At 30.1% G+C, this 19,872-nt stretch overlaps 1 protein-coding gene across 1 annotated transcript in view; it reads left to right on the forward strand.

The window, feature by feature from the left end:
• The window catches only part of LOC145249716 (MAU2 chromatid cohesion factor homolog), an 80,617-nt gene that overhangs the window by 51,457 nt on the left and 9,288 nt on the right, over positions 1-19,872 (forward strand). Inside the window, exons 11-17 of the mRNA XM_080111594.1 lie at positions 2,019-2,096; positions 6,666-6,731; positions 8,588-8,748; positions 11,768-11,806; positions 16,308-16,385; positions 16,602-16,713; positions 19,052-19,142. Of these exons, the coding sequence (XP_079967720.1) occupies positions 2,019-2,096; positions 6,666-6,731; positions 8,588-8,748; positions 11,768-11,806; positions 16,308-16,385; positions 16,602-16,713; positions 19,052-19,142 (625 nt within the window). The remainder of the gene's footprint in view (positions 1-2,018; positions 2,097-6,665; positions 6,732-8,587; positions 8,749-11,767; positions 11,807-16,307; positions 16,386-16,601; positions 16,714-19,051; positions 19,143-19,872) is intronic.

The raw sequence follows: 19,872 nt of genomic DNA on the forward strand, positions 1-19,872 counted from the left end.
CTCAATATGAAGGAGGAGAGGATATGCTTAAATACTTTTAAACGGTTTTAATTGACGTTTTCGATAAATTCACTAAATGCAATTTTTTAATTCATCACTCACCAGAAGACGAATTATGGAAGTTGAAAACGTTAGCAAATTTTTACACTTGAACAGAACATTCGAACATTGGCCCGTTAAATGGGAAAAGCAGATTGTAAGAGAAACAAACAGAACAGAAATTATCTCTGCTGTTCAATGAACACCTGCACAAGAGAAAAAATGCTACCCAAATTTAAAATAAAGATATATTTTCTAATGGATTCTACCTTGATAAAGAAATGCTCAATATTCTAGACAGAACGTTAAAATACAAAACTATTAAAATAATGAAAAATATTTTATTTATTAAATTATTAAATGACTAAGCACAATCATTTTTCCCCCCCTTATTCCAGAGGAAATAGCTAGCAGAGTATTATATTTTATTATATGTATATTTTTTGATTTTATTTTCTTTTTAACTTTCTTTTCTCTATATAAAAAAAAGGTTGATATGCCATAAAACCCAATCTAACCTAACCTTTTCTCTATAACCAATGTTTTATTTTGATTCATCAGCCCAATTGCTTTCATTTTCTTTTTTCCAGTAGAAGCGCTAAGTCTTGGCAAATTATATCTCTTTTATAGCTTAACGCTCTAAAGACTTGTGGACTGTATTTCAGCAGATTTAACTTTGTTTTGTACAGATTTCTGACTGGTGATTATTTTAATGGAATCTATATTTTCACAGGATATTACGTTCGTATTAGATTTGAATTCAGGAACTCTGTTTCCATGTTCACTTCTGCGAACTTTGTTTATAATCACGATTTTAAAGTTTTCAATTTTAGGCTATCGTGTAAGTTATTTTTTTCTACTCTATTACTCAATTCCTCTGAAGAGAAAAGATTAAGTTTTTGAAACTCCATTGAATAATAAAAAAAAGGGTTATTAAAATGAACAGACTCTAAATCCGTTGAAAATCTGGTTAAAAAAAAAATAACCCTAACTCAAGCAGTGACTTGAAGCAACATTCACCTAGGATGAGTTGAGCCGACTTCCCCTATAAAACACATAGTGGCCTGGATGAACGTAGACCAAGCATGATGGTCTGCAGCGACCAAGATCGCTATGGGTAGCCAATCCCGAGACTAGCAACAAACACCTATAGAGCAGAGGTAGGCATGACGTTGGCTTTGATGGTGTAATCACATCTTCAACTGGCCTCCTAAGCATCTTTGCCAATCTTGCAGTGATTCTGTAGCTATTGTTTTGTGAATGAACTCGCCTATATTACGGTGTGCAATGTGGTTGAATCAATAAAGTCGCCTCTTTAAAAAAGCTTAGTTAAGGGGATGATCCAGATTTAAACTTTTCTTTGTTTTTTTAACTCACGTTCACCCCTAACAAGGCATATCGCCACTTGGGCGTAAAGGGCTACTATTTGGGACCATGCCTACGAAAGATTAACAAGATGTTGGTTTACATTACATTTAAAATTCTGCATATCAGTATAGTCAGGTAAGCAGGTAGCAGGAAGAGAATTCTAAAGTTTAGCTGTTTGAGGGAAGAAGCTACTAGAATAGAAAGCCTTTTGACATTTGCGGACCTCAACAGTGAAGGGGTGTGATTTTGCTGCTAAGTGGGTTTGTCAAGGATATGTATGTCAAGATTGCACAAGTGAAACGAGTTCATCAAAGCACATTCCATTAAATACTTAAAAAACAGGCATAGAGATGCAACATTGCAGCGATGAGACAGGGGTTGGAGCTTAGTTAACAAATGTTGAAAGGCTCTTTTTTGGACCCTATTCAAGGAGGAGAGACGAGTTGTAGACTTTCTTGAAGTAATAAGACTCTTTAATATAGTCTCTTAAAAATATGTAAATAAATAATTCTTCCACTTCTATGCGTGGTTGATATGCTGTAAACCAAATTATCTCATTGCTTCCACTTTAACTTGACAGCTTTTTTTTTTTCTTTTTTAATTCTTTGCAGATCTTCCAAGCCTGTAATGTTTGTCAACAACAACCTAGACTTTTCTCGACGCATGGCGCTCAAATCCACACTTTACTCGTAAGATTTTTTTTCTGTTTTTCTTCCTCGCCTGCTTAAAAAATTTTTGTTCTTGCTTTCAGACAATTGAAATCATCATTGGGGATTTAACAAAAATAAATAAATAAAAAAACATTTGTTTTTAAATTTCTCGTCACATTAAAACAAAAATTTAAAATATTTGCATTTTCAAATTTTCAACATCATAGCCAACACTGATTTACAATTTTTAATTTTGACTTATTTTTTTTCTTCATGATAGAAAAAAATTTGTTGAAATGATTTTTTTGAGTAACTTTGATGGAATAAAACTGCAAAAAATGTTACCCATGGAAACATTAATAAAGTTCACAATCTTTTCTGCTATCCAACCCTATTACATTCATCCATCCAGCATGGCTGTAGCTGAGATTAAACTCACTACACGAGTTTGTAGTGTAATTCAAATCTTGTCCGTAGCTAAATACTAGGCTATCAAGGATGTTTTTTATCATGACACCAGCACTAGACGGGATGCTTACCACAGCTTAAGAGAATCCCATCTACCCTTGAGAGAAGGATAGATTGCGCCAGTTTCTCAACCTGGTATTTTACCTCGTGTTACATACAGCGCCTCGCCTTCCCAAATAGTCACCCATCTGGTACTGGCCAGGCTTAATGTTGCTTAACTTCGATGATCTGACAAGAACCGGTGTGTCAACATGTTTGTGCCGTATTAAACAAACAAATCTGACTTGGCTTTTTCTGTTTTACATATTGAATGATGATACATTGAAGACCGTGTGCCATTCATGATTGAAACTTGGTGGACAAGTCAGGCAGAGACTTAAGTTTATTTTAAGTGAAATTATTAAAATGTTAGGAGCTTGTTTAGAATTTTATTTATTAAAAAAAAAAAACAAAGTACAGAAAAATCTTTGCTGTACATACTCCAAAATTTACGTAAATTGAACAAGTAATTTTTTTTTAACTGAGAAAATCAAATTTTATGACTAAGCAAGAAGTAATGTTTTGCTCGGCCATGATTTATAGATAAGAGGGAGACAACTCCATTCAAACTATCTAGATCAAAACCCGTTTTACAATGGATGCAATTTAGTATTAAAGTTAATAAAAATCGTAAATTTTGATTTTCTCAGTTTAAAAAAAAAAAACAGGGATCATTTTATGTGATTTTGAGGAATATGACCTCTTCGTTCCGTGATAAGTATGTACATCATAAAGATTTTTGTTTTTTAAATAAGTGCAATGTTAATATTTATCAACATGAATGTTAATATTAATTAACAAATGTTAATTATCAATATGAATGTTAATATTAGTCAAAAAATGTTAATTATCAACATGAATGTTAATATTAATCAGCAAATGTTAATTATCAACATGAATGTTAATATTTATCAACAAATGTTAATTATCAACATGACTGTTAATATTAATCAACAAATGTTAATTATCAACATGACTGTTAATATTTATCAACAAATGTTAATTATCAACATGACTGTTAATATTAATCAACAAATGTTAATTATCAACATGAATGTTAATATTTATCAACAAATGTTAATTATCAACATGACTGTTAATATTAATCAACAAATGTTAATTATCAACATGACTGTTAATATTAATCAACAAATGTTAATTATCAACATGACTGTTAATATTAATCAACAAATGTTAATTATCAACATGAATGTTAATATTTATCAACAAATGTTAATTATCAACATGAATGTTAATATTTATCAACAAATGTTAATTATCAACATGAATGTTAATATTTATCAACAAATGTTAATTATCAACATGACTGTTAATATTTATCAACAAATGTTAATTATCAATATGAATGTTAATATTTATCAAAAAATGTTAATTATCAACATGACTGTTAATATTAATCAACAAATGTTAATTATCAACATGAATGTTAATATTTATCAACAAATGTTAATTATCAACATGACTGTTAATATTTATCAACAAATGTTAATTATCAACATGACTGTTAATATTTATCAACAAATGTTAATTATCAACATGACTGTTAATATTTATCAACAAATGTTAATTATCAACATGACTGTTAATATTTATCAACAAATGTTAATTATCAATATGAATGTTAATATTTATCAAAAAATGTTAATTATCAACATGACTGTTAATATTAATCAACAAATGTTAATTATCAACATGAATGTTAATATTTATCAACAAATGTTAATTATCAACATGACTGTTAATATTTATCAACAAATGTTAATTATCAACATGACTGTTAATATTTATCAACAAATGTTAATTATCAATATGAATGTTAATATTTATCAACAAATGTTAATTATCAACATGAATGTTAATATTAATCAGCAAATGTTAATTATCAACATGAATGTTAATATTTATCAACAAATGTTAATTATCAACATGACTGTTAATATTAATCAACAAATGTTAATTATCAACATGACTGTTAATATTTATCAACAAATGTTAATTATCAACATGACTGTTAATATTAATCAACAAATGTTAATTATCAACATGAATGTTAATATTTATCAACAAATGTTAATTATCAACATGAATGTTAATATTTATCAACAAATGTTAATTATCAACATGAATGTTAATATTTATCAACAAATGTTAATTATCAACATGAATGTTAATATTTATCAACAAATGTTAATTATCAACATGACTGTTAATATTTATCAACAAATGTTAATTATCAATATGAATGTTAATATTTATCAACAAATGTTAATTATCAACATGAATGTTAATATTAATCAACAAATGTTAATTATCAACATGAATGTTAATATTTATCAACAAATGTTAATTATCAACATGAATGTTAATATTTATCAACAAATGTTAATTATCAACATGAATGTTAATATTTATCAACAAATGTTAATTATCAACATGAATGTTAATATTTATCAACAAATGTTAATTATCAACATGACTGTTAATATTAATCAACAAATGTTAATTATCAACATGACTGTTAATATTTATCAACAAATGTTAATTATCAACATGACTGTTAATATTAATCAACAAATGTTAATTATCAACATGAATGTTAATATTTATCAACAAATGTTAATTATCAACATGAATGTTAATATTTATCAACAAATGTTAATTATCAACATGAATGTTAATATTTATCAACAAATGTTAATTATCAACATGAATGTTAATATTTATCAACAAATGTTAATTATCAACATGAATGTTAATATTTATCAACAAATGTTAATTATCAACATGAATGTTAATATTTATCAACAAATGTTAATTATCAACATGACTGTTAATATTTATCAACAAATGTTAATTATCAACATGAATGTTAATATTTATCAACATGGATAAATGAAAGATTTTCTTTTGTTTTTACAAAAAATTTATGAATGAAATGTTTATTATTTAAAATTAACGTTTCAAGTATTTCAAAATAACAAACTTTGTGAAGTGATAACAAATAAAAATCGAATTTAACGATTCAGCAAACTTTTTTCTCACCAAGAAAAATTTGTTGCGTGTTCAGATATAGTCGATAGATTGATTTATTTAAATATTACCCGGGTGTGGAGAGGTGGTATAGTAAGGCTATTTAGTAACCAAACCCCTAAAAACAAAAAAAAAATTAAAATAATAGCAAATGCAAAAGCAAAAAAAATTAGCCGCAGTAACCAGGCTCAAACCTGTAACACGAAAGAGGAAAAGGAGGTGAAAGAAACCAAAGGCGTTAGCTGTCTCACCCATAGAGCACTTGTGATGTCACAGGTTTTCAAAATAACGTGGTTTAAACATACATTGAGATTGCAAGGTATGAATGACTCGCAAAAATGTTGACGAAAAACTGCGGGGTCCATCTCCTATTTTTATTTTCGTTTATAATTTCATTTTTGAAGGGGAGAGGAGTAGTGGCAGCTGTCATAAATAAAAATGATCCATCCCCTCTAAAAAACTTTCTACGAATGAGACTCTCCAATGGCAGATTCCTCACTACCACCACCATCACCACCACCACCACCAAACAAAAAAAAAAAAATGGACAAGACTGTAGCTATCTTGGTTGGAAATTTAAACTCGTAAAGATATTTAATATTTAAGATGAAATAAAAAGCATTTAAAATTACTTAAAAACACCAAAAAATGATGGAGGTAGGTTTCAAAGTAACTTTTATTGGCTACGATAACATTTATTTGTTGTATATTTGATTTTTTTTAATCATTTTTCTGAATCATTGTGTATTGTAAAACAAATCCCAAATTTTGTTTTGAAAACTTGAATTTTGTCTGGAGAATGCCTTGAAAAACTTTGAAAAGTCCTTGAAAATGAACATTGAAAATCTATACAAACCCTTGAAAATAAAACTACTTGATCAATTTATGTGATTTTTGGAATACGATATTTTATTTCTGTAATGGGTTTGAACATCATAAATATTCTTTATTTTTGTTTTTTTTAATAATATAAAAGGAATTTTGATCAAGCAATTTTTGTTTTTGTTAAATTTCTGTTCATTTCTTGGTTTTCTGCCATTTTCATTGTAGGGTCTTTATGCAATGTCAATGAACTGTATGGAGGCGGCTGAATCACAGTTTAATACAGCATTTAAAGTGAGTGTTTTTCTCTTCTTACCTTCGGTACTTATTTAGAACTACACTTATTAAAAAAAAAACAGAGTACAGAAAAACCTATATGATGTACATACTCATTACAAAACAAAGATATATTCCAAAAATTATGCAAACTGACCAACTAATTATTTGTTTTTTTATTATTTAATAAAAATTCAGTTTTTAGCAATTTAAAGTTTTAATTTTGAATACAAACAAAATCTTAGTAGCTGAATTAAGTTGTCACCTTTGTTGGGAAATTTAAAACAATATGACCGTTAAAAAAAGAACCATACTTGATCAATTTACATGATTTTTAGAATATGATGTCTTTGTTCCATGATGAGTATGTACATCATAAAGATTTTTCTGTAATTTTTTTTGGTACTTGTATGGTTTAATCAAGACATTGAAAAAATGAAAATATTGAAAAAACTTATATTGTACGTACCTGTTACAGAATGAATTTCCCCGGGGGGGGGGGGGGGGGGAAATCAAGTAATTTTTTTTTACAGAGGAAAATAAAATTTTAATGAGATCGATCTGTCATCGCCATTTGACTGTTTACAGACACAAGGAGGGTGTGCCTTTTAAGCGAAAAATTGATTAACAAATGAAAAAAGGATGTAGAAAGGGCACAGAAACTCTGTAAAATAAGTGGAAAAAAAAAATATTTATCTAAGTATTTTTTTTTTGCTCATGTTTCAAATTAATTCTTGTCAAATTTTGACAAACTTTAAGCGGTGATTGGAGTTATCTCCCCCTGGCGCTCCTTTCTCCTAAGTGAAAAAAAAAAGATGGCCGTTACCTGATCGATCTCATTAAAATTTGATTTTCCTCGGTAAAAAAAAAACAAAAAAACTACTTGATCAAATTAAGTGACTTTCTTTTCTATTTTTTGCATGAAAACTTCATTCCATAACGAGTCCATACAATATAATTTTTTTTCAATATTTTCATTTTTTAATGTCTTGATTAAACTGTACAAGTACCTTTTTTTTTCTTCTTTTTTATCAAGTGTTATTCTAAATAAGCACCCATTTTCTTTATTGTTCAGAAAAATCTTTGATGTATGGTACTCATGAAAGAAACAGTTTATATTCACAAAATCATGTATATTGATCCAGTATTTCTTTTTAACTCAAAAATCAAATTTGGCGCTTCTACAAAAACGATGAGGTAGAAAAATAATTAATGAAAAAAGAAATTTATTCAAAGAAGCAAAATCAGTGTATTACACTTACCTAAAAAAAAAAAAAAAAATAGAGATAGGTTGACAGGGGAGATAATTAAGTTCTGTTGCTTACCTCACGTGACAAATGTAATTCAAAATCTTGGACAAATTTTATTCCTCATCTGAGCTTTAACAAAAACTATTATCCATTAATAATTATTTTTTTTACCTTATCGTTTTCTGTAATTTTTGGATGTGTTATTACTTGCGACATTAGTTACGTAGGTACCATTTGTTTTACTTGAAATTCAATATTTTTTCGTTTGCATGATATAAAAGCACCTCAAATTTTGACGTATTTTGATCGGCCATGATTTATAAATAAGAGGGAGATAACTTAATTCGAACTATCAAAATCAGTTTTATAATGGATACAATTTAGTATTAAAATAACTAAAAATCGTAAATTTTGATTTTTAGTTCAAAAAAAAATATTTCATCAATTTATATATATAAATATATATAATTTATATGATTTTTGGAATATTACATCTTCGTTCTGTGACGTGTACATATGTCATAAAGATTTTTTTTTTCTTTTTAGATAAGTGTAATTCTAAATTTTTTATTATTATTGATTCACAAATTTTTAATGTTTTTTTTTTTTTTCTTGCTTTTCCAGTTATCGTCAGAAATTGATTTACGTACATTTGTGAAACTTAACTTGGCAATTGTCTATTTACGGACGAATAGGCCAACAAATTTAATAAGTCTTTTAGAAACCGTCGTCACGCCCTCTTCAAAAGTCTCTTCATCGTCATCATCGTCATCATCATCATCCTCGTAAGTAGAAAAACTTTTTTTTTTTTAAGATACTTGTCAAGAATCCCCTCTCCCCCTCCTTCTATAAAAGAAACAAAAAGAAAAATGTGTGTGATGTACATACTTTTGTGTTTTCTGGTGCCCCACCACCACCCCTTCCTAAAATCTGGATTTGAAGTTATCTTTCTTGTTCCTGCAAACTTCCAAAACCATTCTTACCAATAAAATTCTTTGAAAATTATTTTTTAACTGCTTGATCAATTTACATAATTTTTGGTGTAAGATTTTCTTTCCGTCACGAGTACATTGTTTCTCAATATAAGTGGAATTTTGTAACGGAGCGCGCGCGCGCGTGTGTGTGTGTGAAAATATCAGCAGCAGCCGAAGGATGATTAGCGAAGATATTAGCAGGAGCAGCAGCCCTTTGAGCACTATGCAAATTAGCAAGTGTGTGCGGGATTGTGTGAAAAGAAAAAGAAAAGGACACGACATGGTTGGTAGGGAAAAGCAAAGTGCGTGCGGAGGAAGATGTGAAGTTGAAGGTGAGAAATGATTGGCTTATAACCAGCGTGATGTCGGGAGAAAAAAAAACGTGTGATGGGTGAGATGGACGTGTGATCCCATGGTAGTGGCGAGAGACTTTTAAGCTGCTATCGAAATGGCGGGGTTTTGTTAATCTCATGGCAGCCGAAATGAACAGTTAGAAAAAATAAGAAGCAGGCATTGTTTGGAAAGTAATTTTTTTTTTTTTTTTTTTTTTTTACATGGTAGTCACCACTTATCAAAGGCCCGGAAGCCACTAGGGTGGGGATAAGGGTTATTGCGTGTACAATAATCAATGGGATAATATCGTAGTAATCGTTAGTAATGGAGATTTGATAAAGTGTCTTACTTAAGGGGGCGGTTTTTCAGGAATTTGTTTATGTTGGACTTGAAGACATCCAAGTTGTACCTATTTACTATGCCTCCCCACGGGACAGAGTTAGACACCAGGGTCGTTTTTTAACGTGGAGAAAAGGTACAAAAATAAAAATTGTCTCAGTCGTGAAGGATTTCTCCTCCACCGAAAGAGAACAAGAAATAGAAGTGCAGCATCTGAAGAACAGATACTACACTTTGATCTTGACCAAAAGGCCAAGGATTGTTCATTCAACAAGTTGTAGTCAGGTGGGAAACAGGCAATGAATGGTAAATAAATGCCTTTTACTAAAACAGAAAGAAAAGCTGAGTGTGATTTATTTATTTTTTGTTTTGTTTAATTGTTCTTTTTCGATGGTACCGGACGGCATTGGGGTCCAAGAGATTGTGAGGAGCAAAAAAAAAAAAAAAGAAAACTGGTGAGATGGACGTGTAGCCACACAGTGGTGGCAAGAGACTTTTAAGCTGATGTCAAGACTGTGGGGTTTTGTTAATCTCATGGCAGACGAAACGAACAGTTAAAAAAAAAAAAAAAAAAAAAAAAAAAGTAAGCATTGTTTGGAAAGTGATGGTAATGAATGCTTTTTGCCAAAACAGAAAGAAAAAAAGCCGAGTCGGATTTATTTGTTTTATTTGTTGGTGCATTTGTGACATTACACAAGAGTTGTGCGACCAATTTTGTATGACAAACGGTACTTGTACAGTTTAATCAAGACATTAAAAAATGAAAATATCGAGGGAAAAAAAAAAAAGTTTAAATTGTACATATCCGTTATGGAATGAAGTTCTCTGAAAAAAAAATTTCACTTAATTTCATCAAGTAGTTTTTGTTTTACAGTAAAAAAAAAACAAAAAAACAATTTGTTATGATACCGAGCAAAAGGTTTGATTTTTAGGAAGAAAAGCTAGTATTAAAGATGGAGAGGGAGTGTCGGCCGTTTAACTAGAGTTATCTCCCTGTGGTGTTTCTAAACTCCAAGCAAAAATTAAAAATTCCATGATGTGTGCCTTCAACACGCTCTCATAAAAACAGGTTTTTTCGCTGTAAAAAAAAAAAAAACTGCTCGATCAAATTAAGTGAAATTTTTTTTTCACAGATCTTCAGTTCAAAACTGATACGTATAATAACGTTTTTTTGATATTTTCATCTTTTTAATGTCGTGATTAAACTTTACAACTGCCTGACAAAAAAAAAAAAAGAAAAAAAGACAGCATATATTCGAAAAGAAGAAGGATGCACACCCAGGAAGATGGACCTGTAAAGTCTAAGGTGAGAAATGGCTGGCTATGGCCAGCGTGATGTTGGGGGAGAGAGATTTTTTTAAAGTGCGCGTGTGCAAAGAGATTTTTGAAAAATAATGAAATGTATTCTTGAAGAACTACGAATAAATGCATTTAATATGTACTTTTTAAAAAGATTGTTGAGTCGGATTTATTTTGTTAGTTCCTTTGCGATGGTACTAGACGGCATGGGGTCAGAGAGAGGTTTGAAGGGTAACAACACAATTTAAAAGTACTAGCATTTCAGTCCGTGTTGCCCGGTTGTTTGGAGGTGTATGTTGAGAAAAAAAAGAAAAAAAGCGGTCAATTTTTTTAACTTCGATCTCTATTATGAATCCTTAACATTTATTGTTTTGGGCTCAAATCAAGTTGGATCCATGTCCAAGGAACCTATATCTAAAATTTCAAGTGTTTAGGCCCAAAATTGTAGGAAAAGTTTGGTAGAGTTCTCAAAGGTCAAATCATTGAACTTTGACCCCGTAACAGACAAATTTCTGGCCGAAAACCGATTACAAAGATTTTCCCAAATCTCAGTACCCTGTATATCAAATTTCGAGTCTGTAGGCTTAAAAATTGACAGTTATTGCATAGGGAAATGTACACAGACACACACACACACAGACTCGTTCACTTTATATAGATAGATTGACCACGTTATAATTTTGGACAAGGATTATTTTTTTCTCTTTCAACATGTTTTTACAATAGCTAAGTTAAGTTTAAAAGAAGGAAAAAAATTTGTCTCCCTTTTTTCTGTTTTCATGAAGACTTTAAATATTTTAAAAAAAAAAAAAAATTATATATATATTTTTTTTTTTTTTTTTTTTTTTTTTTTTTGCAGAAGAAAGTCCACAGATAGTGAAATAATGAACAGAATAGGGTAAGTCTCATTTTTATGATTTTTATAAAAATCTGACAAAGAAGGGCGGGTGAAAATTCTTCGACTCCAATTCAAAATAAAATCATAATGGAAAAATAATATATCAACATGTTTCCATCATTATTTAGGAGTGTTGGTTAACTTTTTTATTTTTTTTTATTTTTATTTGTATTTTTGAAGGCAGATTTTGATATTTCTGGGTTTTTTTAATATTTTTTTATCACATATCAAATTTTTAGATACTTGTGAATTATAAATGGATATCTAAAAAACGGGTTTCAAATAAAAGAACTATTGCATAATTATGAAAAATGATTGATAGAAAAATTAGATTTATTCAATAATGTTGTTTACGTGTTTTAGCTGATTCACTATGATGAACTGACTTATCTCCCTTGTTTTAACTTTTTTTGATTACAAATTAAAAAGTGGCAGATCGGTCATTTCTTTTTATTTTAACAGAAAAAAACATAGTTCTAACAGATTTTGTGTTTGATTATTTGAATTTTTATTTCAAAATGACATGTAAGTATGTACTAGTGTTTTTACATAAATTGCAATATTTGGATATTTTTTAATTTTCTACATAAAATTAACAAACCCCATTTTTTTTTTTTTTTTTTTTTTTTTTTTTTTTTAATAAAAAAATCTTTAGATTTCATTCATGAAAAAAATTGTTCATTTTGTGAAAGCTTGAAAGACCAACCTGTCCTCTTTGAAAATCAAAGGCTATATATATATATATATATATATATGTAGGTGTGTGTGTTAATACATTTGTACAATTAGATTAATTTATCACAGAAACAAGAATTTCTAAATATACAGACAAATATTTACTTTGCTATTCAAACATAGTTTAAATAAAAAATGTAGAATTAAAAAAAATATTGTCAAGTAATTAAAAATCAATATTATAAAATATATATATATATATATATATATATATATATTATAAAATATATATATATTATTATTATAAAACATAAGGCAAAAGCGTCACGCACATTTTTGTATGTCCAGCAAAGACTTTTTTGTGGGGGTTCTCGGGGGGGGGGGGTACTATGTCTTAGAATTTTTTATATGCCCCCTAGATCATAATATCTATGATTTGCAAAGGGATGTTGTGTCTAGATTTATTTTGATCAACTTTTAGAAATTTTGCGCTATTCCCTTGTGTCGGGTGTTTGTTTGGCTTTTTAGTATAAATAAAGTAAATCTAATCAAAACAAATTCAGTGTTCCTTGGTTTTCCTGCCAGGAACGTCCAGAAAGTAAATCAGCTTTGATCAATGCGGTGAAAACCGTCATATCAGACAATTGCTATTCATTTGGACACTCCCCTTTTTTATGGGGAGTTGGTTTTCCCCCAACAACTTGGGAAAATAAAACAAAAAAAAAAAAACTCCCTCGCAGCATAAGTTAAGTGCAGGATTTCATTTCCCTATGTCATGATTTTTGATCTCATTAAATTCACGTGCCTGTCATTTAAGTTTTCAATCATTTAATTTCAATCATTCTCGCTTCTCTGCCCGCTTAGTGTCGGGGTAACATGTCAGACTGCTTTTTCCGCCTTAGCCTCAAGACTTCGAGTTCGAGCCTACCTGCCTACCTGCCTACCAAAACTTTTTTTTTCCTTTACACCTACAAACACCTGGGGAACGCCAGACACCCCCACTAGTATTTTCATAAAACAACAATCAATACTTAGTTGTAATTAATGCCACTTATACGGTATGAAATCCATGAAAATCGTATTCCAAGTAAAAATATGCACGTGTATTCTAATTGGATATCTAAACAGTCAAAATAATGCATTTTGTCAGTAAAAACACTTGTATGTACTTTTCTTTATTGCGGAAATTTGTATAAAAAAAACAAAAAAAGATTAAAAAAAAAAAATTCCAAAAATTATTAAAAATGATTGAGTAGAAAAGTAATTACAAGTGAAAATAAAATAGTATCGATATGACGTTTTTTTAATTTGAACTCGCAAAAAAAAAAAAAAAAAAAAATCATCCAAGGGAGATAATTGGGTTTGTCATCTGAATTCCGTGTGACAAACTGACTTATCTCCCATAATAGAAGAAACTTTTTATTTTAAGAAACTAAAACTGTATTATTCAATAAATTTTTAGTTTTACTTGTAATTATTTTTTACTTGATCATTTTTCATAATTTTTTAAATTTCTACTCATTTCTACGTTTTTTTTTTTTTTTTTTTTTTACATAGGAGTCGGTACTTATCAACGCCTGAAAGCGCTTGAGGATAAAGGTTAATGAGTGTACAGTAGTCAATGGGATATCGTAGTAATCGTTAGTAATGAAAATTTGGTAAATTGGATTACTTAAGGGGACGGTTCATCAAGAATTTGTTTACATTGGTCTTGAAGACAACCAAATTGTAGTCAACTGGAAAGCAGGCAAACAGAAGACAGTTCCACAGGCGTCCAGTTCTAAGAAAAAAAACTTTGTTCCTGGAATCTACATTTAGGTTTAGGTACAGATAAAGAACTGGGAAAATTATTAATAGTGTTTTCAGCTAGACGAGTGTTTTTTGTGAAAGCTTGGTGGGGGGGGGGGCATAGATTGGGGCTCAGACAAGGACGTACCATGAAAATAACGATAAAGCAAAGACAGGCTTCCAACGTCTCTTCTGTGGGAAAGAGGTTGCAGGGAAAAGAAAAGAGCACCCCTCACTAGGCTACGAAATCTATTTTGAACTCTATCAAGGCAGGATAAGGTCTTTCTAGAAGCTCCTACCAAGATGTGGCAACAATACTCCATCTTTAAACATACCTGGTTTTTCTATAGGTAGAGAATTTCATCAGTAGTAAGATATATACTGGAGTGGTAGAAGGATACCACCATAGGTACAAGTGTTTTTTGGAGTGGTAGAAGGATACCACAATAGGTACAAATATTTTTTTTTTACTTGACATGCATTATTTTGACTTTTTATTTCATCATCAAATTCCATCCAAGATATGTTTTACAAGCTGGCATGTGTTGGAAAGTTTTTAGAAATTGACTTCCAAAGTGTAACAGAGGGTGTGTAAAAATATCAGCAGGGGCCAAAGAATAGCTGGCTCGAAAAAATATTAGCAACAGCAGGTTTTAAAGCACGTATGCAAATTAGTAAACATGCGCGAGCTTGCATCACGAGAAAAGAAAAAAATGCACCACATGGCGAGGTGCAGAAGAGAAAAATGTTTGTCGGGTAAGATGAATGTGTTGCCCCGTGGTGGTGGTGAGACTTTTAAGCTGGTGTTGAGCCAGCAGGGGTTTGTTTATCTCATGGCAGATGAAATGAACAGTAACAAAAAAAAACAAAAAAAAAAAAAAAAAAGCAAACATTGTTTGGAAAGTAACAGTAATAAATACCTTTTGCTAAGACTTTAAAACAATGCTGTTGGATTTATTTTTGTTTGTTCCTTTGCGATAGCATGGCGTGGGGGTCCGAGAGAGGTTTAAACTATAACAAACACAGTTCGAACATAACAGTCATATTATAAAAGTAATCTGTTTTTATTCACACCTCTTTCTCATGAATTTATTTTTATCCTGTGAACTGGACTTGCTACCTCAACTGTTCTACATCTACTAACCCAAGAAATCTCATCCATTCTTTCAACATGGCCATATAATCTGTTTTGTTCTGCACACACATTTCCCTAAACTATCCAGATTTATTCTTCCTCTGAAGTCATCAGATCTAAGAATCGCATTGCACATCCATTGTATGAGTTCTCTCCGTGCAACTCATATCCTCAACATTTATTAACCTGATTTTGCTTTAATACATCCAAGAAGGCCATTTCATCTCATCAGCACTTCATAAAAGTTGATTTTTTTTAAGTACTTTCATTTCTTTTCTCTTTTAACAAATTTGATTCATCAATCAATTCTGTTCACTTATTTTCATATGAATCAATTTGTTGGCTTTTTTTTTTTCTCTTTCTCTGATCTAAGCAATTTTATTGGTCCTCCGACACAGGCGGGATGGAGTCTAGTAATTCACTCCCATTGATCTGTTTTCTTGTTTGCACTTTTCTCAATAACCATGCCTTGGATTGTTTTTTTTTTATTTTGTATATTAGTCATGGTGAAAGTAAATTTTGATAGAACAAATTTTCCGGGATAACTCTGGTTGTCCCCCCCCCCTCCCCCAAGGGAGCATTATAGAAGTAAAATTACCCCAAAATCATTCATTTGTTCATATTTTTCTCAATAATCACTCTTTTAGATTTTTTTTAATTTTTTTTTAATTTTGCACAAACATTAGTCATGGTGAAAGTAAACACTCATGGGGGGGGGGGCAATGGGGGGGGCCTGCATGCTCGACTTGTTTTTGTTTAATGGGGGGAAAAAAAACATTTTTGCATTTTTCTAAAAATAATTTTAAGAAAAAAATTTTTTTTTTTCTAATAATAATATTTTTCATTTTTCTATTATATCTATATACATATATATATATATATAAATTTCTTTTTTTTCTTCAGTTCCCATAGTTTACGTGCATCAGCTTTTTATGTCCGTGGTTTACAAGCGTTCTTTCAAGCCAGCTACAGTGAAGCCAAGTAAGTAAATAAACAGCAATGATAAAAAATGTATCTTCAATTTGAAGGAAAGAATTAATGAACATGTATGCATTCTTTCTTTGTGATTTTTGTGATTTTTTTTTTTTATTAAAACTTGACTGCAGTTTTAAAATAAAGTTAAAATCTTATTGAAGGTCCTTTTTTTTTTTTTCTTTTTCCTATTTAAAAAAAAAATCAACTTTTGTTCTTTTGTAGACGATATCTTCGCGAAACATTAAAAATGGCAAATGCAGAAGATTTAAATCGACTGACGTCTTGTTCGCTTGTTCTATTGGGTCACATTTTTTTATCGTTAGGAAATAACAGGGTAAGCAATATATATTTAACTTTTCATTTTTTTTTTTCTTTACTATTTTTTGTTCCCCCCGACAAGGAGGGTGAACCTGTAAATTCACCCTTGTCTGTTCGTCTTTCCGCACTTTTCTCAATAACTACGCCTTGGAATTTAAAAAAAATTTGCACAAACATTAAACATGATATGAGGAAAAAAGTAACAGAACGGATCCCCCCCCCCCTCATACTTTTGTGCTTATTAAAAAAAATTGATGCCTTAGATTTTTATAAAACTTTCTGAAAAGTTGTGACTGATTTCTATATAATTTTGTTTGTTTATACTTCACAATAACTCTTGGATGTGCCCCAGGGGCTCTTTTAGGGCTAATAAAAACACTTCAGTTTTGGGACTATTTTACCATATTTGTCCAAAAAATTTTGTATATGTCTCTTTAGCAGTTGTGCATGGTGCTGAACTCAAATTTAAATGTTAAGGCCTTGAGGACTTGTGGGGTAAAAATAGGAGTTAGAAAATGGCTGAAAATAGGGGAAAATGAATTATCTCCCTTGTATTTCGGAGATTGCACAACGTTAATGACGGCCATTAATTCTTAAAATAATATCTATGCATTTTTATTTTAAACTAATAGATGTTCTACCTGATCAAATTTCGTAATTTTTTTTATATATATATTGCTAATTTTGATCGACAGTTAATATGGTTTTTGTGTAAAATGACATATTTAAAAAATTATCATAGTGATCTAATTATATACAAGCACTCGTATATCTTTCCGCCTTTCTCGATGAGTAAGCATTAATGTAATCAATTTTAGTGACATGATAATTTATAATCTACGCAAGAGAAAATTTAGTTTGGATTGCAACCTAGAAGAGTTAACGTGTCTGTTTTCAGATTCCCAAAGTGAACAAATCTTTTCAGTTTTCACTTCACGTAAACTGGTAAACTCAAAAACTCGCATTCTATTACGTTTTTATTCTTTTTCATGTAAAAAACATTTTTACGGCAAAAAATTATGATTTTTTTTTTTTTTTTTGACCAAATCCGAAATGTGTTACTATTTTTAACATTTCAAAACATTTCCACCATTTAAAGGTGTGATATATTATTATACATACTGTTATGGACTGACTATTACATGTCAGACAAGAAAATAATTTCTCGATTTCAAATTAGAATTAAAAAATTTCAAATAGTAGATATCAATAAACCCAGCATGCTGATTTTGGTTGGTCGTTTTCGTTTTACGGCATATCAACCCTTTTCGGGTTATTTAATGCCGAATCCAAAGATTTTGAAGAAAAATTTTTTTAATAGAATATATTTGTTGTTTTCACGTCGGTTTCTATTTAACCCATAGTTGGGACCCTAACAGGTACTACCACTCCGGGTCAGAGTGGACCTGGGAGCAATGGTAATTAAAGGGTGGCTCCACACTCCCCAAAGCCCACAAACTAGGGCTTCACCACTGGATATAGCTTAAGGTCATATCCAGGACCCCAGCATGCTGAAGAAACAACAGTGACACAAGAGATTGTATAAAAAATATATGGTTTATTAAATAGGATGTTAACAAGTACAGGAGAGAATAAACAAAATAATGGTCGTGGTGGTGGTGGTAGGGGAGAATATATCCCCTCCCTACCACCACCACCATTATCACAAGAATGAAATGTGGAATATTCTGTGTAGCTTAATTGCCATATTTTCATAACTTACTACCTAACTCTACTATTAAGCACTGTTGAAGTAAATACTGAAAATTTATGCATAAAATCATATCTTATATTAATTTATGTGATTAAATGAAGTAGTCATATATATATATATATATATATATATATATATATTATAAGTTTCTGGGCATAACATAAATTAAAAATATCAAAAAAAAGGGATGATTTGATTTTGGGATAAATGAGTTTTCAGAGCAAAGGAAAGTCACAAGATTATAATGTGGATTTAGCAAAGTTTTTTTTTAAAATTTAAACAAATCAAAAATGGTACTTATCTCTCAGAAAATAGAAATACCAGTTAACTTGGAAATTGATATCTTTTCACTCAAGAAGAAAATGAACATTTTGGTTTTGTGGTCAAGATGATCGCCGGTATCAGAGTTCAAGATTCAAAAACCAATATCTTCATTCACATATTTGTCTGTGATATTTAAAAAAAAATTTTATTATAAATTTTTATTTATTATAAACGTTTTTGCAGACATTTTTTGACCACAGAGATATTTTGGCAAATCTTGTTCAAGGTCTTTTTTTTTAACATTTCAAATAAAGTTTGTATTCTGTATCAACATTGACATAGAGTTGCTTTTGTTTTTTCTTTTTTTCCAATTTAGGAAGCCATGAATATGGTGACGCCAGCAATGCAGTTAGCTGGAAAAATCCCAGACGTTCATGTCCAATTGTGGGCTTCTTCATTACTCAAAGGTAAGCATAATCGTGCCTTTTAGCTAAGATCAGAGTGTAGTATTTGTTGTTTTGGTGTAGTACCAAGTTATTTCTGTCCTTAGTCGATGGAGGGGAAACTCTTTTAGACTATGGCAATTTTTAATTTTTGATTCCTTCAAGAGTGTCTCTTTCTGGGCAGCTGCTTTATCATATAGAATGAAGAATGAATTTGGAGAAAATATATATATATATATATATATATATATATATATATATATAACAATTAAGCTGTACAGAATTTTCTGCATTTCATCCTCTGAAAATTCGTCAGCCTAATGGTATAGCTGAATTGCCATATATATTTTCAAAACTTACCACTTACATATTAAGCATTCTTGAAGTAAATACTGAAAATAGATACATATAATAATAATTGTGTACGTATATATATATATATATATATATATATATATATATATAATGACAAAATAGTTAATCTGGAATACGTTTTGGTGTCACTATGGCTCATCAGTGTGACTATGATGGTATTCAAGCAGATGCGTTATGCTAAAAACAGCTTACCTGAAATTAGCATAGCAATTAATAATATATATTTGTACCCATCCTAAAATTGGGTGATAATGCTTATGTAGGGGAGGTAACTCGCGAAAGTTCATGGCAGCTAATAAATAGCAATAATAAAGTTATCTCTAAAAATAACATAAAAAATATTAAAAAACATACATGTGTTTGTTTCTTGACTAAAAAT

The sequence above is a fragment of the Euprymna scolopes genome, chromosome 28 (genome assembly GCF_053919585.1).
Source record: "Euprymna scolopes isolate OS-2025 chromosome 28, ASM5391958v1, whole genome shotgun sequence".
NCBI lineage: Eukaryota > Metazoa > Mollusca > Cephalopoda > Sepiida > Sepiolidae > Euprymna > Euprymna scolopes.